Genomic DNA, 26,485 nt, shown 5'->3' on the forward strand with positions numbered 1-26,485 from the left:
AACAATAAGTACAAGATAACTGATAAGTACAAGAAATAAAATCAAAACACATATTTCACCTTTTTATTCTGAAGTTTTATTCAAATAAACCCAAATAACGAACTCACTTGACAACTTAAAATAACCATCATACTAGCACAGTTTTGCATTTAGTATTTACAGAAAAAGATCTTAACTTTAAGAGAATGAAAATAGTATTTCTTAAAATTATATCAGAAATAAGAAAGGTCTATCCTTATAAAGTATTTTCAAAAGTCAGGCTGATTTTCTCTGAAAATTACCTGACCATGGGAGGTAAAACTAAAAGAAAAATTCTGTCCATCTCTGACTAGTAACTGCTTCCCTTCCAACAGCAAGATCCAACTTAATGAAAATTTTAGCTATTTTGTCTTCCAAATCACCTGGATGACCTGAAAGTTAGAAAAGAAACATGAATGTTTTGATTGTAGGGACCGTAAATCATTGTTTCTCCCTTCATTAATGAAAAAGTCTTCTCTCCCTTCATTAAATAAGTCTTTTCTCTACTTTCCTGCTGAACCTTCTGCTTTTTTTTTTTTTTGCAGATACCCAACCTAATTTTACATGTGTTAACCCAACAGGAGGAGATACACAGTAGTTTTCCCCGTAGGGTGGCAAAAGTCTGATAGGAGGACATAACTACTTTTCGATACATCATTCTCACTTTACGTGTCTGCTATAACCCTGTCTATTCTCTTCCAAAACAAATAATCCCAGTCCCATCTCTCCCCTGTCCTAGGGATATCTTTTCTGTGCTGAAATTTTGGCTTTCTTAAAATCTGGAAGTTTTGCCACTGAATTTGAGCAGGGACTTTACTCTTATTTTTGATCATTTCAGTTAAGGATTTTACTTGATCTCTGTATCCTGGATTACTCAGACCACTCAGATGAACACCCACCATTCATTGAAGTGAAGTAGTTAATTATTTCCTTTTTTTTTTTTTTTTTTTTTCTTCCTTTTTAGCAAATCAAAGTGTTTGATTTGCTCTCTGCCGGCAGAGCTACAAGCAGTGTTCCCTCAGCCTCTCTTTGCCGTATATTGTATGGTACAGAGGCGTGGAATTGGATTAAAAGCTACAGCACAGTGCTCTGCAGATAAACCCACTGCAGGTGTGCAGTTTAATAGGATTTTAATTTGGTAACAAGTGAACAAAGAGAAGAAGCGCAGAATGGGATTTTCTAGATGAAAAAATGCTGCTCGTGCTGAGAGAAAGCAACTGCAAGCTCTGTGATAAGGAATAAAGATCAGGCCAATGCTCTCCGAGCTGCCCTTTTACAGATTACAGTTCACTCAGAGCATCTTTGTTTGTGCCATCAGTTTCAACAATTCTTAGTTCAAGCTACTTGCATTCAGCTATTTAGCATTTAACCTGCCACACTGCCCATTAAGCCAGTTTGTTTAAATCTTGCATCGTCTCATTCTCCTCCCTCTGCACTTTTTTTTTTTTTAAATATAAAAAGAATGTTTTCCTTGGGAGACATCACCAGCTTGGAATATATTCGGTTTTCAAGATTATTAACAATGATTTTCATGCTTCAAATTAAAAAAAGAAAAAAATATATATAAAAAAAGAAAGAAAAAAAATGCTGCGCTGTTCAAAATACATGTAAAAACACGGTGTCTCTGCTGAGGAGCGTAATTTATATTCAGCATGAACTGGGGATGGGGGACCAAAAACAGATGGGGAAGGAAAAGGAAAAATGAAGGTGACGACTGAAAGATCATGAAGAGATCTGCTGAGACACAGGCACATATTGCTGCTGCTGATGCAAGGGCAAGGTTGGGAGATTCTTTTCTGATTTCTGTTACCAGTCCTCCCTCTCGTTTTTCCAGGGTTTCACAGCAGAAGTGAGTTTTTAGCACTAATTTCAATGAGATGCGGGTGGAGGTGCGATGAACAGATTTTTTTCCCAAGCATAACAGGCTGCATGGAAGGCACAGAAATGCCTTGTGGGACAAGATGAAAAAGATACGGAGGTTGGTGTTGTTGGCAGGGGATGGAGTGGAGGAAGGGAGCTGAAGAGAGACACCAGGCCAGAGAGATCTGCAGAGGCTGCATGAGGTAAAGGACTGAAAGGGAAAAAAAAAATGCAAGCTACACCCTCGATACACGGTGCAGGAAGTCAGGCAGCAGGCGCACAGCCCAGGAAACAGCAGCTTGGCTGTGGGACGCCGCTGAGGGTTTGCATACCCCACAGGATGCGTTCTGGGATTAGCCAGGAGCAGGGACAGATGGCTGCCTGGGAGCAGGGGAAGGTGATCCAAAGTCACAGAAGCCAACCCCTTTTGCGACAGGAATCCGTTCAGGGGATCCACAGAGATGGTAAGGTGAACAAAGTGCTAGGAGATGGAGACGCTTTTGGCAGCTGCATTTTTCATCAGCCTGTGGGATTAGTATTGGCATGGGCTGCTGGAACCCGGGGCTTTCAGCTCCATTAGCTGTCAGGGTCTTTCCCCTCTAAGCTTTTCCTACATTTGCCCAATCCTTTACTTTCTCCTTCCCTCTTCCATACCGTCTCAAGTTGTGCTACTCCCCTTTTTGGGTTTTATACCCATCCTCTCTTACTCTGGCACCCCTTGTCCCTCACTCTAAGCAGCCTTGCTCTGTTCTTGGTGTCATGTTCAAAATATGTAAAAAACCAACACATTTATTTATAGGCATATCACTTACACAAACAACCCGGGTCAGATCCTTGTCTGCTGTCACCTGCGTAAGAGCGTTGCAATGGCCACAGAGGCCATAAAAAAGCCCATATGCACAGCAGAGTGAAAGAGCACAGGAAGAAGGACAGACATTGAGTAAGCTTTCTACTGGTTTATCTCCTGATTTCTGGCCATCAGTGGTTTGGCAGTTCCTTGGTCATACCCTGCATCCAGCTCAGCTTGTTTTAGAAGTTAAGGTGGTATGGCAGGACAGGTCATCATACTGCATTTCAAAGTAAGTTGTTATTTTGTCCAACAGCCCATGACCTGTGCATAAATCATTCTTGTTTTGTCCCCTTTGTGCCTTCTTTAACCCCTCCAATTTCATTACTGACCTAGTTTTAGCATATCTTATATTTAAAAACAAGGGTTCTCCAAAACTCTTTACAACTAATGAGGATATATATATATATATATATATATATATATATTTTTTTTAAACAGTTAATTTCCAGTCCTGGTCCTAGTTTATAAGCCGTAAAATAACGATAGCAAGATCACCCCAAAATGTTATTTTCTTCATGAATCTTGGTGCCATTAACATTTGTCCAGCTCCGTGTTCTGGAAAACACAGTGTTCTCTGAGACTGAAGACAAGTGCTGTTATTACATGGAAGAGGAATCTGAAAACAGCTGAACATATGAGTGATGAATATATCTCTTCTATTAACCACAGAGGCTTGATCCACATTCCCATATGGCCTTATATTTAGCCTCGTGTCCTAAGAAGACTTGGACATTTTGTTTTTTTACCTGTATGTCATGCCTTATGCTGATAATTTTGAACCACGGGACTGACTGCAAGGAAGTCTGGCATGGCAGAAAGGCCTCAAGGATTTCCCACTTCTACATCTTTTGACAAAATTAATAACAGGGTGGAGGAAAGAGAGCCTCTCATGCTAGTGAGAAAAGACTACACCATTTTCTCTCTCTTCTGATCAGCCCTTTTGGTCTGTTGTCCACATAACACCCTTCCCAATTCCCCCCAATTTATGGCCTCTTTTTTCTTTTTCTTTTTTTTTTTTAATTTTCTTTAGAGCTAGTATTTTATTTCACCTTGCTGCCTGTGCCTGTGTCCTCCAAACAACTCAGAACTCTGAATATGTGTCGCTTAATGTGATGTTACTCGGGCTCTGCATCACAGTTATGAGAGTTGGCTGTGGAGCTTTGGCTTGAGGTTGCTCCTCTGCAAAATAGCCCCAGAGGTAGCTGGGCTCATAAACCAGCAGAACGGGTGGGTCGTTTTGCTCCATGACATAGAAGCTTGCAGCTCCCTCCTCCTCTATATAGGACTGGAAAATGTGAGCAACATAATCCAGGAGTAGCAAATTAAACAAATGCCAGGATCCTAGATTTAAAGAAAAAAATATATAATAATTGTAGCAATTTCTTAATTTGCATATCTTCATGATATATTCTTTTTAGAATGGCTTTATTGTAGTAATGGACTAGACAAAGCAGTCTAGCACTCATTGAATAATACTTACAGAATTACATACTTCCAAATATCATGGCAAAATATGCACCAACTATGGGTTTTAAACATAAGCAAAAGCCTTTTCCCCTTCTTAGAGCTACAGAGAAGTGTTCTTGTGTTTATTCACTTTCCTGTTCAAGTTCTTCCCCCAGATTCACTGCTTATCAGCAGCCACCTATCATCCCCATTTTCCCCTTGCACAGATAAAACATTCCACCTCTTTGCAGGCAAACCCTCCTACCTCTTTATGTTCTGTACCCATGGGATTAAATGGCCTACCTTGCAGCTGGGGGTATAAGAGCTAAAAGCCAAGAAAAAGACTCCTGAGGCCATTGAATTTTGAATTGTACCTTTGGCTGAAAGCTCTTACTGTGAAGAGTAGGTCAGCTTCCATGCCATAAATTTCCATAGGAATTATCAAGTAATTCAGAGTCTCTGCATCCCACAAACATGTTTACACAGACATCAGTGAGGAGATACTACAATTTATATGCACAACCAAGACTTCCAGAGCTTTACAAATGAGCAACGCTGCCTCTTTTGATGTCTGAGAAGCTGCTGCTTCTGCTGTTGGTCCTTTTGTGGATCTTTAAATGATAGCAAAATAAGTGATAGGACTCGTTTATCTGTGTGACAAGGATGGGGACTTTTATAATTGAGCTCAGACTATACAGACCTGACACAAGGCATCAACGAGTGCTTCTATCAGCCTTATATCACAGGAGTGTTCAATATGCTAAACAAGAGTAAGCATGAGACAGAAGCTACCACTCCAGTTGTCCCTTGAGATAAGGAAGGGACACAGTTTTGAAAAGAGATTAGGTTGAAGCAGCTTGCTTGCAAAAGAGGAATGCATTAACTGCTAATAGCAAATAGCTTCAAAAAATTAGTTTTTGAGATGTTAGGCAGTTTGTGCTGCAAACTGGTGCAGGACTTTTTTTGTAGAGGAATCAGTGGCATCTGGTGAATCATCCGTGTTGACAAAAGATAGAGATGAAAGTCAGTGGTCAGGAAGCTGTTGCAATCCTCGTGATCTGAAGCTGTTTGGGTATAAATCTGCCAGTGTCCCCTTTTTGAAAGGAGGTCATAGTAGGAACTGTTAGACAGTCACACCTTAACAGAACCCAGAACTGTCAGGATCAGGACCCTGGAAGCATTTTGTAGATGTGAAGTTCCAGTGCAGGTGTAGGTGTGTAGACAGGTGACTGTCCAGCCATCGTGGCTCAGCAATACACCCCTGAACTCTACGGAAGGGAGACTGGTAAAAGAAATGGAGGTGTACCAGCTGACGTAAGGTTCTGTGGTAGAGATATGGAGAGGTACATTTGCAGAGAAGGAGGTGGGACTGAAACAGCTATAGCATAGAATCACAGAATCATCAAGGTTGGAAAAGGCCTTAAAAATCAACAAGCCCAACCATCAACCTGAATTTCCAAGTCCCATCACTAAGCCACGTCCCTTAGTGCCACCAAGTCCCATTTGCCCTGACTGCTGTAGCACTTTTGCTCCTTGCAGCCTTGCAGGGGAGTAACTGCACAGTTCTTCTGACTGCACTTGAGCATCACACGTGTAGAGGCTGGACTGGAAAAGTGTAAAAAAACATCCTGAATTCAGAGTTGTAAGTAGAAATGCCAGCATATTATGTGTGCCAGAAGTGCCAAGCTCCAAGGAAGAGCCCCACACAGAAGGAAGTCTGGGTTTGGTTACTTGTATAGGATTTATTTTGTGGGGAGGCACACTGCATGAACGTGACAGACATTTACAAAAAAATCGACATTTTGACCCAGTAATTTTGTTTCCTCAGTGCACGCAGCATATTTTGACTTGCACGAGGCCTGCCATTCCTGCAAGAAATGCTGAGATCTAAGAAATTTCTGAAAAGCAGTGACCCTGAGTACAGAGCTTTTACATCAGGCGGCTTGTTAAGGTAACTGCCTAAGCCTTGTCCACTATGGCTCAAAACTCTACTGGAACAGAAAAAAGGGGAAGGTCAGACATTGTTAGATCATATAACCCAATGTCTTAAGGAACCAATGGTATTAAGAAAGAAGATAGTAATGAACAGCTCAATTGAAGGATCACAGAGAAACATTAAAAGGTGGTTTGTTGTTTTTTTTTTTTTTTCTTTTTTGTTTGTTTGTTTGTTTTTTAAACTCTCATATGTGAGAATAAGCCTTAATGCTGATGAAGTATATCACAAGGCTATCTCAAGAGGAATGAAAACATTGCTTGTCACTAGTTTAAGGAAGGCTTAGAGGAAGAGATGTTCCACATCAGATGGCATTAATTGTGTTCCCAGCCACTGGCAACTGTAGAATAGGGAGGCAATTCATTGAACTCTTCTCATAGTGGGAAGAGGGGAGAGGATTTCATCACCATGGGGAATTTCTACAAACATTGTGTTTCCAGTGCTGTTATTGGAATTCATTCACGATTTCCACTCAGTGGCCAAAACATTGCATCCGATGTGGGAGAGTTTTGTGCAGGACTCTTCTGCAGAGATAGAGAGGAATGATGATTTTATTACTACTCTAATGAAGCAGCCCACGGACAGGGGACTGAACTGTGCTGTGTTCCACGTAGTCACAGAACAAAACTCAAATCCTGCTCCTGGGAGTTTGCGATCTAATTATAAGGCAAAAGGTAACAGCCAGATGCAGAAAAGGGGAGCGCACATACATGCACAAACATAGACAGTAAGAGGGAAAGATTACTGAAGAATATAAAAGGCAGTAACCTTAGCATACCCCTTTGTTATGTCTTTGTAGAAAACACAGGGAAGTAGAGCTTTGAAGGGGGATTTCTAAGAAGATAATGAGGGCTTTTTGGCTATTTGTGTGAAGCTCCATCCAACAGAACAGGAAAAAATATGAAGGTACTTCTTTGAAAATCTAAAAAGTGATTCGTGCCGTCTGGGATCAGATGTTACTCAGAGGAGACGGTGCATTTCTCCAGAATGAATAATATTTCAGATAGCTTCTGAAAGGTTTTCCAAATAAAGAGAAAGGCAGTTAGGTTTGAAGCCATATAGAAGTGAAACACAGAGCTGATTCAAGACGCAGTTGTGCCACTTCAAGCCACTTTGAGTAAATGTGACTGCATGGCCCCCTCGCTTCTCTTGCCTTGCACTAGTGTGCGGTGGATTTGATGCTTGGCAGCTCCGAGCAGTAAAGCAGAGAGAAAACTAACCCAGCTGTAGGGGTGACTAGTTTTCAATCACGTGGGAGATGCAGAATATTGGTGGTTTGGCACATTAGTGCCCCAATTCTCCAGCAACCCTCCTGCTGAAGCCCTTGCAGTGCTCACACCTGAGGCTGCAGTTCCCCCTCAGGCAAACGCCAGCTTCTGCCGAAAGAGGGAGTCCTGCTCTTCCCACCATCTCCAGCTGCATCTCCCTGCCGCCCTCCCTTCTGCTCACCTCGGAGAAGCGATGCCCTTTTAGGTTGCACCTTGAGTTTCTGTCCGTCGAAGTGACTCGGTGCCTCTGCCACCTCAGCTCCCAGAGGGGTGCCTCAGGTGGCAGCCACAAAGCTGTCACTTACTCACCAAAGCTGTCTGCGTAGTTGAGTGTCATTGCCTTGCTCACGGCCGTTAATAGGAAGTTCCACCTCAACTGGAAATCAGCTGCCAGTTTCCTAAATTCCTCTTTATTCCTGCTTGGCTGCAAATAGAGAAAAAAAAAAAAAAAGAAAAAAAGATGCTTTATGATAAAGCTAGTTAAAAGGATCCCATATTGTGTTGCAGATAATTTCCCTGCACAAACTGCATATGAAGGTGGAAAATTCAGCTTTTTTTTGGTTAGAAACCTAAAATAACTCAGGTTGAATGTCATTTTAGTTCAGGTCTTGTCCGGACAAGTTCTGAATATCTCCAAGGTATTCACTGCCTTTCTGGGTAACCTTTTCCTGTGGTGAACTATTCTTGTGGGCTTGTTGTTGTTGTTGGGTTTTGTTTGTTTGTATTTGCTATTTGGGGTTTTGGTTGCTTGTTTTCTTTTTATCTATTCAAATTTCCTTTGCTGCAGCTTGTGTCTATTGCCTTATAATTGTGAACCCCCAGGAGAAGTCCCAGTCCATCTTCTCCGTACCATCCCATGAGGTAACTGATGGGTCTGTGAGATGAAGGCACCACAGAACTACAAAGCGCTAATCCTAATTACAAAACCCACATGAATTATCAGGAAATAATTAAGCTGAAGAAGTACAGTTTATCTTGCTTCTTCAGAAAAAAAAAAAAAAAAAAACCTTAAACCACCCTCAAACCGCCCTCAACCCTAAATTTGTTGTTCTGTCCGGCTGACAGAGGGCATCAAGCTATCATTAATTCTGGATCACCGATGGAAGAGGGGTGCTAGAGTTGGCAACCTGGGGAAAGATCTGTATGCAAGGGTGATCTAACTTGAATCTTTCACCAGAGGTAGAGCCATTGTGCTAGAATTTATCACGCTCCTACCACCTGCTAAAAACCAACAGTTTCACGAGTCAACAGTTCCAAGAATCATGAAGTGTTCTCTTTGTTTATACTAACATTTTTCTCATGGATCTTGGTGTATAAAGGAGCATTATTATAGCATGTGTCTACAAAATGAGACCAGATTCTGAAATCACCGAAGTGGATATATCCACAGACATAGGCTTGTAGTTGTTTGCACAGATGGAATTTTTGTATGCCAATTAATTCCCCCTTTTTTTTTTCTGCAGCATGCATAAATTGTGTCTATGCAAATCTGCAGTCTGGTCAGGTTGCTGCTATACAATGTAGCTCCTGCAAACTATTGACAGTCAGCTTGTAGGGGGATAGATGGTGTGATCACTCTTCCTTTTCTGAAAGTATTAAATTAATTTTATACCTCAATGATAAAAGCCTGAAGATTTGTAGACATACAGTTCAGGAGAACCCGAATATCTGTAGAAGGTGCCAGCAAAGATATTAAGTCATTCAAACCTACGAAATATAGAAAGGAGATCATTACTTGAAGTGATTGGCTTACTTTTTGGTTTGTTTCTGCAGTTTCTAGCTTTTTTTTTTTTTTTTTTCTTTCATCTTTGGCTTAAGATATATTAAGACATCTGCTTATAGCATCTTGATTAATATAACTGTGCCATTCCTTGAATGGTGATTAGCACCCTGCTTTGAAATCAGTCAGAATTCAAGTTTATGTCCATATCTGCACCAACCTAGTCATCATGGCAAAAGTGGAAAGAGTAAACACTTCATAAATCCAAGCTGGCATATGGCTATATGCAATACTAACTTGCTTATCTGAGCTCTTACAGGGTTGAGAAAAGAAATTTTATCTGTTGAGGGGGTGGAAACTGTTTTAAAACAATAACAGAAATTACTGAATATTCTGTAGCTCAATGGAAATACAGATAATATTGCCAAAAAACAGTGCAGGTGTTCCCCCAGAAGATTAGAACCTGCTACTCAGTGCCACCAGGTACATCACAACTGTACTCCTCAGGGTCTATACCGTCCTAGCTAAGAGGCCTTCCTGTGAAGCATTATTTATTAAAAATAACTATTTGGAAAAGCAATGGGAACAGAGAAATGCAGGTAATCCACCTTGGAAAATATAATCATTGATATAAAGAGTAAATGAAATAAAAACTTTCTGCACGGCGTTTTTGATTTGAAGATGTATGTAAATATTATTTGCAGGGATCTCCTGGTGGTTCTGCGAACAAAGCAAATTATTATTCCTGCTGAAAGCAGTCACAGAAAGGCGGTGGTGCATCCCTTGTCAGAGAGCGTGCCGGCGGCAGGCCAGGAACAAAGAGCTCGGGCTTCTTCCATCGGTTCTGAGCACAGCCTGGTCTGAGATGCCTGCCTCTTGCTAATAATTCAAATGGCAGTCCATTAATCTGAGAATTAACTTGCCATTATGTTCCCATCGCTTTTCATTAAACCGGCAAATGCATTATGTCGTGGCTGCACGCAGACTGTATTTCAGTGTTTACAGCTCAGCACTGATGCTACAGGCCGCAGTAGAGCAAAAGGGCAAGGAAGCTGAGAGGTCGGGAGCCCTTGTCCAGCTCAGCATACAATAGGTAAAATCTGGCCACGGGAAGTAATTTTGTGTACTTTGATTAATAACGGGGAAAATGCAGTTCTTGGAAACTTCTGTTTATCAAAGACAAGCATTAACAGCGAATGTCCCTGTTTGTCAACCTTCTTCTGGAAGATAAATCGTTTTAGAAACACAAACCCCACTCCTGCTGCTGGAGAGAGCTTTAAGAGAGAATCAGCACCGAAAGCCTTTCATTCTTAACCTTTAAAGTTAAAAGGATAATATTACATGCTCCATTCTCAATTTTATTGGCTCCTTTCCAGGATACAGGGTTATTGCAAGACTATAATTCCCATTAGGGCAGATGCCATGAATAAACAAAAGGAAATGCTAGAGCTTTAACAATGTCAAGCAGGGGCTTAAATGGATAGAAAAATATAGAAACAAAAATATTACATTTGATTTCTGTGTCATTCTGCAGTTCATCTGGATTCCTAAACTTCTTTCGGAAGAGGTTTCCGGGCATATCCACAAATCCCTGGTTGATGACAGCATGCAAGTCTGATCTCAGACCAGTGACTTTGCTGTTGTTGTTCAAGACTATTCGCATTGTCTACGGATAATAAGAAAACAGTTAATATCTTTCATTTTTTTTTCAAGCCCTTAACTCGGTCAAAAAAGCTTCTCTTATTCAATGTTAAGTTAGAATTGGGATTTTAATTAAATCACCCGTCTCCAAATGGAAAAATAAAAAAGGAATCAAAGGAGATGAATCTTATGTTGTCTTCAAGTGTTTTTGTTCTGGGTGATACCATTTTCAATGTCACTTTGTGGTGAGGTCTGTGATGGAGCAGACAAGACTAACAGATGCTCGAAGTATCTGCACAATTCTTTTTGCCTGTAGTTATTTTAGTTATGCCAAATAACACTGTCTAAAAAATGAAATGGTATATTAGGATCAACTTTCCCTCAAAGACATCTATCATTAATATGTGTCTCAATTAAATTAAAAGACAAGTTTTCTTGAATTGCTCAAACCCTTGAGAAGGTATAAATAAGATTAGAAATATGGCATTAATTAAAATAATAGTAGGGATTGTGTCCCATTTCTCTGCTTTTAAGTCATTTGTGAATGAAGAATCTGGTTTTATATTTGTTCCCAGAAGTATTACTTACACAATATTGAAGACAATTTTCAGTCTAACTTCTGATCCTCATCTCTTTCTTTTTTTTAATTAATTGTTAATATCACACAGTATTGCTTCAGATTCCTGATGACAATGTTTTAAGTGGAAAACGATGAAGGAAATTAAACATGAACCTATTAAAATTGATTCATACATAGATTTAGTCTCTCACTTTCATACTGAAACCTATGAGATCCAAAGATTGTTGAATTTGGGCATTTATTTCAGTAATTCGTCTTCAGTTTTGCCTTCTAGAGGAAAATTTTTTTTTGTAAAGTTCAGAAAAAAATTCAGGATTCACAAACATTTTAACGAATCCCATTCATCGGGTGCATGGTAAAGAATGCTACTTACTGTGACCCCACAAACATTTGTTTTCAAGCAGAACTCCCAATCTAGAACTTTGTTCCTCATTACTGTGCTAGCATTACTCAAATATCACAAGCAGCCTCATACTTCTTTGGTAGTCTTTTTCAGCTCAGTTAAAGACGAAGTGTCTTTCCTTGTTTTACGTGGAGTTTCCAGTGTCAAAGAGCACAGAATGTGAACATTGGGAGCTACCAGGTGCAGCACCTTCAGCAGGATGCTAGCACCCAGCTCCGTGTTCGAGTGTTTTAGAAATGTATTTAGTGTTTTTTACCCACTGCACTTCTGTGTACTGAGTGTGATACTCCAACTGACTGAGAGCCAGCCCTGACAGCACTTAAATACAGCTTACCAGAGGCAGGAATCAGCCCCAGGAAATGACACGTGTTATACTCAAATTCCTTTCTCACAGGGAATTCGTTCCTTTTTATACCCTAATTACTTCTGTATATCCAGGTAGTAGCAGATGTCAGCCTGCTTTATCTCCACATGATGGGAAAGTTACTTTTTTTCTTCTGAATGCTGACCCTGCCAAAATTGCTCAGATTTTCTCACCAGGTGGCTAAATTATTGCAAAGTACTCTACAAGGGACAGTGTGTTTACACCATTCTGAAGCTGCAGCTGCACAGTTCCTCAATAATACTTCTCATTAGGAGCACTGTCACCTGCTTTGACCACCTGTCTCTGGTTGAAATTCAACGTGCTTTTCAGACAGAGAAAACCAAGAAGGCTGATTAGGCTCCCATACAAGAAAATTAAATGTCAGGTTAAGATAGAAATAACCAAGAAAGGATGTGATAGAGGTCTGCACGAAGAATTGCATGAAGAAGGGCACAAATTTTAAAACTAAAGAAAGAAAATGCTTTTTCACACAAGAAATAATCAAGTCCTGGGACTCACAACCCCAAGACGTTATGAATGCCCAAACCAAGCTATTAGATGAAAGAATGTGGATACAACCTTCCTTTCAGATTGCTGGTAAGCCTGGAGAGTACAATGGCAAAAGAGTAGGGTATCATTTGCTCTATGCATACCTACTCTACCTGAGCATCTGAGAACAGGACACGGGTCCACGCAGACCTAGGGTCTGGTCTGACCGACTGAAACACTTTGTGGTTTTCTCTGAGTGACATCCACGTCCCCATGAAGCACCTGTGTGTTTCTCACCTGCTGAAAACGTTAAACACCCACGGTGTCCAGCTAACCATCGTCTGGTATGCATTAGGCAGGGGGGTAATTTTGCAGGATAATCCTTATCTGGTATTTGTTTCACTGGAGCCCAGTATAAATAGCTACATGGTAAGGTCCCTAACAGAAGGTATAACTGAGGCTGTGTAACTGCTGAAAGATTATGGGGATGTTGATTTACAGGACTTTCATATATTCACTTGTTGAAGCTATTGTTTTTAAATTGCCAATGGGACTAAACATTGATTACACTGGAGCTCCTTTGACCTTCTCTTGCATTTTAAAGAGGCTCTCGAGAAGATGCAAATACCATTTCCTTGTGCAAATGGTGTGAGGAGCTCATAATCATGAAGAAGAACCAGGCTGAGAGTGTGCTCAAGCTGAAAGTACAGATCTGACACAGTTTCTCAGGTCCACAAGGTTCACTTTGTGTTGGTTAAACAGTGCAAAGTGAACAAGCAGCTAGAAGCTGCCGCTGGTCTTAGGGTAAAATTCCCCCCAGTTAGGGTAAAACTCTCTTGCCCTAAATCTTGAGGGTGTAAATTAAATGTTGACTGTGACCTATCTGTTCTGTTGTGGCCTGGGCTACCTCAAAAAAACAAGGTTTAGGATCCAAGGACAGCAATGGAAGGAATGCTGCAGGGAGGGCACAGCCCATCAAAATAGCGCAGCAGTAAGTACAGGTTAACGAAGCAATTTACTTCGCAGTGTTCAAAGGGCACAGCTCCTTGATGCATCTCATTTGTCACTGTAGCTGAGAAAAATGATACCGGAGAGCAAAAAGTAGACAGAGATATTAGATATACATGTATTTTGTCTCTCTCTTCCCCAGAAATAAAGCGATGCCCTGAGGAGTAAAGTTCAGAGGACAGTTCCCTGCAGCGCTCCTTCCAGCACTGTCTGCTCAGAGGATGGACAAGGTTTTGCCACCTGATCCCTGAGATCCATGAAAAAGCTCAAGGCCTTGTGCCCTTACAGACCTTGAGACCATGCAGTTTCACTGCAAGCAATATATCAGTGGTTTCCCGTGTCTCACCTGATCCTTCTAGCTACAGTGATGTTCTCCTCTCCGTGGAGGACCACTAACCATACCTCAGAGGCTTTCACTCTAAGAGGGATACACACTATGAGGGCAGAGGTGTGTAGGAGGGTGATTTAGACCATTAGGAGCATGATTTGGACCAGTCGGTATACAGACAAGAACACCTGTGCTGCTGTTGTTCTGCTACAGCGGAGCATCTCGTAAATAATCCCATCTGCAGATGGGCTTCTGGAGTGAGTGAGATGCCCAGCTTTTTTGGTTCATGGACTCTAGAACATACCTTGGCCATATTAGAAAGATCTGTCTTTCTCCTGAGTCTTTTTATAAACAGTGTGACTTCTGCGAAAGAAGAAGAGGCAGATGTTTCATATCATTAATATTTTACGCTCTTAAAGACATTAACGAAGACAGATCTCTTAAGTGAGAAAGCAGACCCCTCAGGGAGCAACAGGCGAGCTCAGGGCACATGGAGGTAACCGAGATGCGTTCTATGCTGGGGACCCTGCCAATTTAAGGCTTGCAAGCAGCAGCTGCCCAAGTTACTACTTTTCCTTCACTGCAAACCTGTCAGCCCGTGACGCACAGGAAAAATACTTTTCTTTTTTTTTTTTTTTTTTTTTTTTTTCCATGAAATACTTCTCAAGCAAGAAAGCAAGAGAAATATTCTTTTATGTGTGTGGTTTCAGATGACTAATGGCAACATTAATTCTAAACCTTCTATTTTTTGATTAGAGAGTTTACATTTTTCACTTTTATGTATCTATAATTCTTCAGAATTGTTAATAAAACCTGATTTCTGTTGCTGTATTTGCTCCTGTCTATAATGTGTTGGAATTATGAAAAGCATGGTCCAGGAATATCCTTTTTAGGAATAAAATCTAAAATAACTGATTCTCAGTTGCAGGAAAATCAAGAATAAAACAACTTAAAATCTTTTGCAGATGGGCAATGGTTTCCAAGTGAAAATTTCTATTTCTCTGACGTTTTTACAAACCCAGTCCTGGATGTGCATAAAAGGGGTTGTAGCTGGTTAATTACATGCACTTCCATGCACACAAATGTGTTAAAAGCAGATTACTGAGTTTGCTTTGCCAAGCATTTAAATGTAAGAACTGCCAGAATTAAGACTGACTGCAAGTCATTATTAAGCAGATGAATACGAACACAGCCCTGTGTCTATGCAGGAGCCCTGCTTTGTCACTGCGGAGATGGTTCTCACCCAGTGAGCAACTGAGCAGCATTTTGGTTCAGCCAGATTCTTCAGCATAAGGTATAAATCACAGAACCACAGAATGGTTTGGGTTGGAAGGGACCTTAAAGATCACCTAGTTCCAACCCCCTGCCATGGCAGGGACGTCTCACCACATCGGATTGCCCAAGGCCCTATCCAACCTGTCCTTGAACATTACGTATGCATGAACATATTTGCATACATAAATGTATGCATGTACGTACATATTTACAAACACACACCTTTGTATATTACCAGTTTTTCAAATCCTACTCTAATGACAGAGTCAATTTCCTTTTTTTTTTTTTTCTTCACTTTAAATTGAACTGCCCAATAGTCATTAATTAATTTATCTACATAAAACCACTTGTAAGGTAAAGAGACAGAAGAATACCTAAATTTCGAGGGCAGGGTGCTTATTATTCCTCATCATCAACACAGTCAAAGTGATCATGGCAAAAGACATATCTTTAAAAAGATTCAAGTACACTTTAATTTACCATGATCTTGGAATAATTTGGGCTTAAATTTGTTTTCTCGTGTCATCTGAGACCATTTATTTTTAACTGTATGCCAACTGTAGCCCTCGCTACTCTCAAGGTTACGTCAGCTAAAAGAGTTTCTTAAATAATTTCTGTAAGAGTCTTGTAACCCAATCTTCTCTGCGGTTTAAGCAAAGATTATTTTATGAAATCTCTCTGTTACTTACATACCTTTATATTTGGTTGTTTGGAGCAGCACTGGCATCCCTTCCAAAGCATTAAGCAGCCAGAGTTTAACATTTTTACTGAACAGTCTGATTGTCTTCAGGTACTGCACAGACACCTCCTCCAGGAAGTCACGAAGGAGAATGTTCTCCATTTCCTACAATACAAATGAATGGAGCTGCACGAGTGGTGTACTACAGGTGTTTATGGCAGCATGAAATAAAACTGTACTGATGGCTTAAATGTAAATCGTGAAAAAAGACCATTCTTTTCCTCCACTTAAAGCAGTAACTAAGCTACATTTATTAGCAGAAGGAATGAGATCCTGCAGCAAGCATTATTTCCTGAATTAATTACTGGACACTGCTTGGTGACCTGCTGTGAATAAGAAGCAAATCATTTTGAGCAGAAGGCTCCGTATGTCAATGTGGAATGTCACTGAGAAATTCAGTAGTGTTATCAAAGGAAAAATAACTCCTTTCAGGTTTAGAAAACAGCTATCAGTCAGAATTTCAGTCACATATCCTCATGCCAGAACCACAGACCACATTTATAACAGCATACTCCATTGATCTTAGGGACTTTCAAGGGAAGATATGGCAGCAAAGTGGCAGTTGTCCCAAATTCCACTAGATTCTTTCAAAATCCAAACAGTGCCGGCTCAAAATTAAATACATATATATATTTATATATATATATATATTTATTATATATATATATTTATATATAATAGAATGCCATTGTACATCACACAATAAACAGCTGGTCTTTCTCAGGTAGAGCTAGCAAAAAACCACAAACACAAAATAATTACAAGAAACACGTCTACAGTACCTGGAATAGCTGCCTATCATAGCACTTGAATAGCTCGCACACATCTGGCAAGGACATAAATGCTATTTTTTCAGGCTGCAGAGACTTCCAGAATGACACGATGAAGCCTTCCACCTATTGCACAAAATGTGTTAATGAATTTTCACCAATTTTATGCCAGTGAAATGTGAATTGTGACTCAGTGAAATGACACACGTTAGCACAGAAGCAAAAGAATAGTCCTGGAGCCAGGCTGGCTCCAGGGAGGGAGCATCCTGGGGCAGCATGCTGAACCTGGCAAGGCAGCATGAGAAAGAGGAGAGAAACAAATTGTAGCACAGATATGTAGATACAATAAGAAATATGTGTCCATGGCCTTGTGCTTTGTGCCTACAACATCAAATAGTCAGAGCAGGTCATGTTAATTAAGAAGTCCAGAATAATCGGACTGAATGCTCCTTTTGTTTATAAATGATCATCTACCTTAGATAAAACCATCAGCTAAATGAGCTACAAAGAAACAATTTCATTTTTATAGATGTCTGCTGACACCACGAGTGTTATTGAAGCAAAGACATACCTTGTCAAGCTCCTCCATTCTCACAACCTGTAAAAGGACTTGGCAGTAGTTATTGTACTCATTTGCAAGCAGTACAACCTGGAGAAGGTGAACAAAAAGATTGTACAAAAAGATCACAGAGGCAACGAGCTACTTGCTTGATTACTGAATACGTAAACGTACCATTTCATAGGGGTATTTCTTCGCTAACTCTTGCTCCCAAGGATAGACTGTCCTGAATTCAGGCAAAAGGTACTCAAATCTGTCTTCTTCAGTCTTCAAATAAGTGACCAACGGAAAATAGTGCAAATCCTGTCCCTCAATGCATCAGAATTTATTTTAAACGATTAAAAAGAATCACAATTATCTTGTCACCCCTGTTAAAGGTACATTCTGTTGTTGTATAACATTATTTTTTAATAAAATGTATTTTTTTTATAGAAAGTATGGGTGGTTGAAAGAAATAGGAAGGTTGACTAAATGTTCAAATTCCAAATAGTACATGAATTTCCTTCCAAAGCAAGTGAATATTTAATGCTATACATATCTTACACATATATTTTCTATAGCACTCATTTCGCAGTAGAAGCCTCCTAAATAAGGCTAAAGTTAGTTGGCTTTGCTATAGGGATGGCAGCATGGTTTTCATCAGCTGTCGTTACATGCACTTCAGTGTACTCATTACTGTGTTTGATTGCTCTGCAAAAATAAGAAAGACACCCAGTCTCTCATTTTCCTCACTTTGATCCCCATAATTCTGCTGCTCCTGCTCTGCAGGCTGACTTCCAGCAACCCCAGTGTCATGCCAATTCATTACCCTGCACATATTTGAGAACTGCCAGGGGTTAGCCGAGCATCAGCCCCTTTTGGTGAGCAGGGACGCTGTTTCTTTTTCTTAATCACAGTATTTTAAAGACCCCTTGTGACAGTAACCTCACGGTGATTGAAGGGACACTGTCTCAGCAGCATGAGGGGCTGTAACAGTGGGTTTCAGAAAAGGAAGGCTGTGCTCCACCAACTCCCCCAGTGTTCAAAACCTGGGCAGTCAGCCACAGTTTCCACTCTCAGTATAGATAAAATTATTTCAGCTAACATTTAGACAATAAAAATACTTAGCTGCCAGGTGAAACAAGAGAAGGGGGAGTAAGCATCTAGTGAGGTTACGCAGACAAAAATTATTTCATGGATTATGATGGGTTAATTGCATTTCATTAGAACATTTTATATAGCAGTTCTAACTAAATAGACAGAAAACCATTTTATTCTAAGTCTAATTTATCTCAAACTCACTGTTCCTATTTTTTGGCCATTGCTCGTGTAACCAGCTGCATCTGCCGAACTGCAGGCATCTCCACTGTGGTGAAATATACAACATGAAACCCATTTAAAAAAGCACACCAATTTTTTCTGCATTCAGCTAAAAAAATTATCACCAAGTGGATAGATAGAGAGCACTAGGATGAAGTAGACAGCAGTGGGTTTGTGAAAAAAAAAAACAACAACAAAAAAAAACAAACAACAAAAAAACCTTCTCTTTCCTGTCATTCAGCAGCCCCAGGATTTTCTAATGAATCTGAAGACTAATTTCTTCTTTTTAAGATAAAACTGAGCTATTCTTTACACAGACAGCAAGGTATTAGCCATTTAACAGAGCAATATCTTCCAAATATCTTCCAACTTCCTGTACATTATACATGATTTTGTAGTTGTAGTTGCAGTTCATTTGGAATAATAAAAATTATAGACAAGCAAACAATGAAAGCATAATCATCCGTGTGCTTTGATTTCACAATGGCCCCATTTTCTGCTCCCTTTATCAGTTTAGATGACTTTTTTTTCTGACAGTCCCTCATGTACTTTGCAAGACTTCCACGGTGCTCCACACCATCAGCATTCACATGGCCTCGCAAAGGCCTGACAACTGGCTTTGGGCTGAAAAACCCATGCTGGGGGAGCAGTGGGCTGCTTTCCTGCTTTATCATCCCCACCCTCCCTCTCCCCATGCCTGCTTTGCCGAGGCTGGTCCTGCAGGAGAGAGAGGCAATGCTGCTAGGAAAAGGGACATGCTGCAAGAACTGGATCCCCCCAGCTGCCCCGCTCTGCTGACGCCTGCTCGAAGCCTCTGAGGACATTTTGAGCACCAGGGCCCTCGTGGCCTCCCCTGTTTTGAGGGGTGGCAGTCGGGGCTTTGCAGGAAGCATGCAGCCCTCGGTGACTGCCAGCACCCAGGCCCTCTGACAGGACGCAGCCTGTGTGCTGCTGACCGTGGGCTTTCACTGCTGTGAGGCCTGATAAACCAGGGCACCGTTGCACGTCCTGAAGGGGCAGAAGACAGAAATGCCAGCTTATCCATGTGGGAACTCAAGGCACTGAACGTGCCCCCTCATGCTCTGCTGTCCATGGGGCTGACCCTTGCCACCTTGCTCTCTGCCTGCCAAAGGCCAGGCACGTCAGTACTGCGTGTGTTCGGTCCCCATAAACATAAGAATGGTTAAATGAGTATGTTTCATAGTACTTCCACCAAATGGCTTGTCCTTGTGGGTTGCTAAAGCCCGTGGAACAAAATTAACAAACGTTTTCCAGTCCCTGCTCTCCCGGAGCAGGCGGCCCTTCTGCTGCTATGGCAACACCTCTCAGCGCCGCTCTCCCTCAGTGGGCCGCCCGGCTCCCTTCTCCCCATGTGTGGGGAGGGTGTTGGGTGGTAGCCTTCTTCCTCCCACACCCCACAGATCCCTTGGGAGCCCTATCTGCCAGCTCTTGTCCCACACTTGCTAGCTAAGGCGAGCACGGGCGTGATCCCGCTGCTAGCAGAGGGCCTTTGGACTCACCCGCTGCCCGTCGGGGTGCTCAGCTCCCATGCAGAAGCGGCCATCACCTCCCCTGGAGAGCTGTGCCTGGGCAGAGACAGGGCACACAGCATGGAAAGTGGGTGAAAAGAGATTGCAATGTGATACAGCAGAGCCACAGGGGGTTCAGCTGTGTCTCCCGATGGGGCTGGGATGGTGCTGGGAAGGGGAAGCTAGAGCTGAAGGGGGAGACGCAGAGATAGGGATGACATGAAGACTGACAGGAGAGCAGGAGAGACAAAGGAAAAATGAAAGGAAGAAGTGTGGTGAATGTGACTTTTGGATTACTCTGACGTTAGAAAGGATAATTTCCCAGAGTCACATGTGATTTTTTTATAGGACAATTACAAGTTTGCTTCACTAGAAAGTCAGAGGCCTAAGCCTTCCCCACTACTAGATCATAAAGTACATGTAACTCTCACGAAGCCAAAATTTGCTGGCATTCATACAGTATTGCCATACTCCAAGCCTCCTTGCTCTGCCACAGCAGCTGCCATTTTAGGGAGACCTCGTTCTCAAAGTTCCCATTCCAAAGACACCCTAGTGTAATGTAAATTGTTAAATTCCTATAATGTATTTGGAGACCCCTTTGGTTACAGCTTTGCTTGTTTACACTACTTCCACATCATCATCAGAGTTACAGTATACATATCCTCAAAAACCCTCTAGATTTCAAAGCAGAGCAGCTCACAGGTGCTTTGTAAGAGTATCCTCTTCACTTCTCTTGTGAGCTCATTCCAGGCCAGCACCCTGACACATCCAAGGGCCCACTGACTATCAAAAGGCAAACGCCTCTTTGTAGGCAAAGGTAAGCTGTTATAATCTTATGGCCATTTCTGTGACACCAACAAGCAAAGCTCCCAACCTGCCAGACCCTTCACAGGCCCAGTTCCTTGCTACTAGCAACCTGGCAAGTGACGATCTCAATAGGGTCAAGAAACACTGTTTTCAGTACAGTTCAGAAACCAGCCCTTTCTTTGACAGCCTGAAGGTTGGGTGGATGCGTGGGTCTCTCAGCTGGGCTTTCAGCTCCACCTTCCCCTCAGGTAGATGCTACAGGAGAAGCACCTGCATGTGGGCCTCGATTCAGGCATGGGAGGAGACAGCAGTCATTTGGGACTTGTTCACTATTCAAAGAAACACCCCCATCTCTGCCAGAGGGGAATGGCAACAAGCCAGTAAGGTCTATCCCACTTGTTGGGTCTGGTCCACGGACCAGCATTTGGGCTGCACTGCAATGGCATATTCAAAATCTTCTTCACTATTAGCTGGAAATTTCCATACCAAAACGCTCTTACAGATTGAAGCTTTATGGATTAAATACCCCCAATATATAATACTTGTTATATTGGATCACATAAAATTAATTCATGTTTCTAAAAGTATTGACCCCTACAGAGAAGGCAGTAAAGATGAGGTATTTTCTTATGCATTCCTGTTTATTTGCAAAGCATATACAACCTGATGGAATTAAATTGAATTAGATGGCCAAGACCGCTGCTTATTTTGTATGTGGCCTATTTTATTTGGGGGTTTGGGGGGTGGATTAGTGGTGCTCATGCTTCTCCAGCTGCATTTGATTTGTTGTTGTTGTTGACTTTTATTGCTGTTGTAGTTTTTGTTTGTTTGATTGTTTTTACTGATTTCTATTTTCTTCCGCTGTCCATTAACAGACCCTAAGAAGTAGTAGTTGCACCTGACTGCCCAGGGGCTGCTGGTGCTCAGGCTGGCTCTGGACAGGGGCACTGGCTGTATTTAGAGTGGAAGCTGCTCTAATTACAGCTGTCTGGCTTCACACAAGAGCTGAAATGAAGGAAGCATCAGACAAAATACTTCCATAGTTAAGAGACTTACAACTCTCAAGAGAATTGCAACTAGAAAGATTAGTTTTGTCTGAATAAAATTTATTTTAATATTGAGTGCATTGATAGATAGGGATGTCACTTCAGCAAGGATCTCATTTGAAACGAGCCTCGAGTTGCCTATGAATAATTTCTTTGGACTCGACAACTGATTGCCACTTGATCATGTACAGAACCTGATCCCTTGCCCTGCCCTTTCTTTATCCTTGCTCTGTTGTCACTCTATGGACTGCTGCAACATGGCTCCACTGTAAAGCCAGCAAAGACAGGCAGCAAACCCGCAGGGATAATTTTTCCATTCTCTTGCAGAGTGTGTATTCAATTAAGTAACTATACTACAAAGTACCACAGACAGTGAAACAGCTTTCATAATAGCCAGAATATCTGGGTGCTTAATAGCCTCTCTTGTATCCCTAGAACACTCATGCTACAGACAGCTGCTATAACCCCATTTAAAAGAATGGAAACCAAAGTACAGAATCCATTCATACACACATCTCCTCTTTTTATTTTCTCTCCTGGAGAAATGCAAGTCTGTAGCTTGTTTATCTCAACCATGACCTTCCTCGCCCTGCCTGCAACTGGGATGTGATCAAGTCTACAGTTAGCTTGCCTCAGTATCCTACATTCATCAATTATTTCTAGATTTTCCATTTTTGCAATCAATTTCCACTCCTGCCTTATACATTTTCTCATTGCTGTTCTCTTACAAGTGGTGATTTTAGAATCTGAAATTTTAAAACAAAACAAGGGAAGCATTTTCAAAGTAATATGCCTCATTTTTTCAAGTAGCAAAATCCAGATAACATGATTGCACGTAGGACTCTTCAAAACAGTGCAGTCATTTATACTTTAATACATATCTCTTCACCCTACTGTTTACCAAGGAGGTTGCTACAATGTCAAGAAGCAATTGTCAGTACATTTATTTGAGCTCCAATTTAGAGTCTCTATGTATAATGCTCCTTTAGTTTTGGTGAGTGTTCCTGTTTTTAAGACCTACATGTCTAAAATATCCAATTTGAGGAAATTCAATAAGGCAGGACACTTTGTCAAGATGGATTTTCCTTAGAAGGGACATTACTCACTGGAACAGCCTTCTATAGAGTGTATAAGAGAAAGAAAAAATAATAATACTGTTGACAATGTTCAGCAGATGGTTTACAGAGTTCTAAATGCAGACGATATATAGACTGTCAGGTGATATTTTATGATTAAAACATTTAGAAAACAAACCTGAGATATTTTTTTTCGGACAGAAGAAAGCAATACCGTGCATAAAAGGAAGAGTTCTTCTTGATAGCTATTCCATCATAGTGATACCTAGAAGATAAAAAAACCTGATCAACAGACAAGCCTGTGATTTTCAGGAGAGTCAGCAAAGAATTCATATTCCTCCACTGAAAGCAAATTTAAGCAAGAAAAGAGCAAGTATAAAAAAAGGTACATTTATTTTTTATATTCTGCGTTTTTAAAAATTCTGATTAAAATTTATTTCCCTGATGCAAGGTACTTGCACAAATGTTTCTAGAATGACTTTACAAGATTTTTTAACATTTTTTTTTTCCCAGAATAATATCTTCTTTTAAATGAAGAACTGTAAAGCCAGCACACATGACGCAACAGGTTTTCATGGGACAACTGGAGAAGCTGGGGTCCAGAGTCTCAGCTGATAGTTTCCCTGAAGCCAAAGGCTTGCGTGCAGCTGCAGCGCAGTGCTTTACACCAGCTTACGGACTGGTTGGCCCATCGGTGGAAGCTAAAAGCAAGAAACCCGCAAGACCTGCTATGGTCTTATGCCCATCCTGGTGAACAGTGGGAGCCAGGTGCCACCAGCGGGTTCTGCAGGAGCCTTTCCAGACAGCATCACCGCCCGCTGCAGGGTGGCCAGGGAGGTGTCTGGCCCTCAGCAGCCACCAGATGGTGACCTGCTGCCGGTGGGAGGCCCAGGGCCACCGCGCACCAGGCGAAGCCCGGGAGCATCTGTGGCGAGGCACTCCCAAAACGCTGGGTCTCGCCGGATCAAGCTGATAGCAAGCCCAGACTAGTGGAGAAAAATCACAGATCAAGCAAGGGCATGTCACTCGCCAAGCCAGTGCGTTACAGCTGCTCCAAAGGCTTGTGAAATTACTGCGTCTCAGTGCCCTTAAAACAGCGCCTTTTCCAGTCTGGATGTTCAGAGTGTGATTATATATTTGGACAGTGAATCAATGGAAGTGTATCGATCTCAGTCCTCCTGCCTGTGCTCTAGAGGAAGAGAGGGAAGGGAGATGGAGGAGGAGATCAGATCTGGGCTGATCTGATTTATCTGGTTTTATGCTGTGTACAACAGTTCTTTTGACCACCAGTACCCTCCGGGTCACGGCACAGATACGTGCAAGGATGAGCACTCTGTGCCTGCAAGCACATACACCACTGCTGCCTGCTCCACATTGCCCAGCCCCAAGCATCCTGGACACCGTGTCCCAGGAGCATTGAGGAAAGCTGTGAGGTCCAGCAGCTGCCTCACATGAGCCCAGCTGTTAAAGCAAGGACAACTCCGAGCACTGATTTTTTGAGAGCTAGTGTTATCTGCAACTCATATGCTAGTGGAGCTGCTCTGATGTGGTGGATTTTGTGGAATTAACTCTATCTTCATGTATGTGGTGACATCACGAATCTCTCTGGGTCTGTTTTTGCAATTTGGGACGGACTTGAAATCAAATATTCAGCTGCTGTATTAGTGCTGGAGCTGAAAAATTACATTACAAAAAAAATATTAGAACAGTTACACATAACATTTTTTAAACAAAGAAAGCTAAACCAATACCTGGCGCTGCCTCTTGTGCCCAGCCTTCTTGTCCCCAGACCCGGGAAAACTAACCGAATAAGCTAAATAAAAGAGAAAATTACAGTTACTTAGCAAAATCATTCTAAAGCACAAAAGCGTATCTACTACATTTTTTTCTCCTTAATCATTTCTTTTGCTTTCCACGACTTGCAGGCTAATACCTGTCCTTACATACCTCTCAAATGGTAACTGCTGAACTGAACTCAATCAGGCTTTTGCGGATCGAAATCTAAGTAATTTAAGGGATTACCTCCCTCGGGTAGGAATTTTTATTTTTATTTTTTTAGACCAGCTTGTTTTGCCTCGCTCGCACCGAAGCACACCCAGCGCACACAGCGGGAGACCACCCACAGCCTGGTGGGTGCAGCAACCGGGGGAACTTGATCTGCAAGAGCACGTCTGGCTGGGGGCCTGTGAAAGTGCCGTGACTCTCCAGTCCTCGGCCAGCCCTGCGAGCCTTACTCATCCCAGCAGGGTTTACTCACGCAGCCCACTCGCTCGTGCAAGGCTGGGGTCTGACTTATCTGGGTTTGAGAGGCTGCATCACCGAGCTGCAGAGCGACCTTTTGACCACCCCCGTGGTAAATGTGAGCTGAGGTCACGCAGCATCTGCCAAGGTTAAGCCCTGCAGAATAATAAGATACTGTCGGGGCAATAACCCACTTCACCATGATTATTCTGCATGAGCTATCCTGTGAAGACAGAGCGTAGCCAGGGGTGGCTGGAGCTAACCATACAGCAGGAAGAGAGAGAGGATCGAGTGTGCAATGCTGGTGTTGAGCAAGGGGAGCCTCCACTCAGCAGCACAATGTCTAGACGTTGTGCAAAGTGCGATTTGTTGGCCTTCAGGCCCACTCGAGGAGAGGTTTCCCTAACACACACCAACCTGCAGCCTCAGTGTTAGCAGTGCTCTTCTGGAAACAGGGATATATTTGGGCAGAGTGATCAAGCAGATCGAATTAGTGCAGTCTTAAATGACCGCAGCTTGATTCACACGGGGCTTGATTGCTAAAATCCTCACAGTCATGTAGTGTGGTCAGGTTGCTACAGGTTGGTGAATTATTAATAGCTCAGCCTACTAGCCAACCTCTGGTAACTGGTTACACGTGCACCTTCGGCTGAAACCCGCGGAGCTGCAGTTCCTGCTCCCCTCAGCCTCTCGCTGCTACCTCTCGCTATAGCAGGACACACCAACCATTTCAAGACATCGGGGAGCTGCCCCCCAGCTTGCTCACCTGCACCGCAAGGAGCTGGTTAGGCCAAGGCTGCGAGCAAACAGTTGTGAGCACCGACCTACAGCAGCTATGGCTCATCAGCTAAGCCCTTCTGCGTGACGAGACTCATGCTTCAGCCCTGCCTGTCCCAGCTGAAAAGTGCATTAGCCTAAACCACAAGAAGGCTTAGCTTACTGGTGGTAAGGCAATCATGCTGGCGCACCTGAAAGCGCACAGACAGGATGGGATTCATCTCACCTATTGGGCTACCAGGTAGAGATGTGTAAGCTGGTCACTGCAGACTCCATAGTCAATAAAGAAAAACAGGCAGTTCTGAGGTGCAGTTCACCTGAGCTGACTCATTTAGGGTGAGAGGAATCATGTGTAACTATTTATTTCTCTCCATTGACTACCGAGAGATGGTGATGGGT

The 26,485-nt window shown here is 42.1% G+C and overlaps 1 protein-coding gene across 3 annotated transcripts in view; it reads right to left on the reverse strand.

The window, feature by feature from the left end:
* Window positions 1–164: 164 nt before the first annotated feature.
* The window catches only part of RFX8 (regulatory factor X8), a 30,619-nt gene continuing 4,298 nt past the window's right edge, over window positions 165–26,485 (reverse strand). The window contains exons 3-16 of one of the 3 annotated variants that reach the window (XM_027445870.3): window positions 24,820–24,881; window positions 23,247–23,333; window positions 20,131–20,196; window positions 18,593–18,656; window positions 17,486–17,614; window positions 17,324–17,401; window positions 16,765–16,878; window positions 15,937–16,087; window positions 14,273–14,331; window positions 10,665–10,821; window positions 9,048–9,142; window positions 7,745–7,859; window positions 3,778–4,069; window positions 165–410 (exon numbers count right to left, since the gene is read on the reverse strand). In XM_027445870.3, coding sequence (XP_027301671.2) covers window positions 3,810–4,069; window positions 7,745–7,859; window positions 9,048–9,142; window positions 10,665–10,821; window positions 14,273–14,331; window positions 15,937–16,087; window positions 16,765–16,878; window positions 17,324–17,401; window positions 17,486–17,614; window positions 18,593–18,656; window positions 20,131–20,196; window positions 23,247–23,333; window positions 24,820–24,881 — 1,437 coding nt within the window. In that variant the 3' untranslated portion in view covers window positions 165–410; window positions 3,778–3,809. Of the gene's footprint in view, window positions 411–3,777; window positions 4,070–7,744; window positions 7,860–9,047; window positions 9,143–10,664; window positions 10,822–14,272; window positions 14,332–15,936; window positions 16,088–16,764; window positions 16,879–17,323; window positions 17,402–17,485; window positions 17,621–18,592; window positions 18,657–20,130; window positions 20,197–23,246; window positions 23,334–24,819; window positions 24,882–26,485 lie in introns of all 3 variants that reach the window. The other 2 variants (XM_072031151.1, XM_072031144.1) reach the window with 2 other exon arrangements.

This window comes from Anas platyrhynchos, chromosome 1, assembly GCF_047663525.1.
Source record: "Anas platyrhynchos isolate ZD024472 breed Pekin duck chromosome 1, IASCAAS_PekinDuck_T2T, whole genome shotgun sequence".
NCBI lineage: Eukaryota > Metazoa > Chordata > Aves > Anseriformes > Anatidae > Anas > Anas platyrhynchos.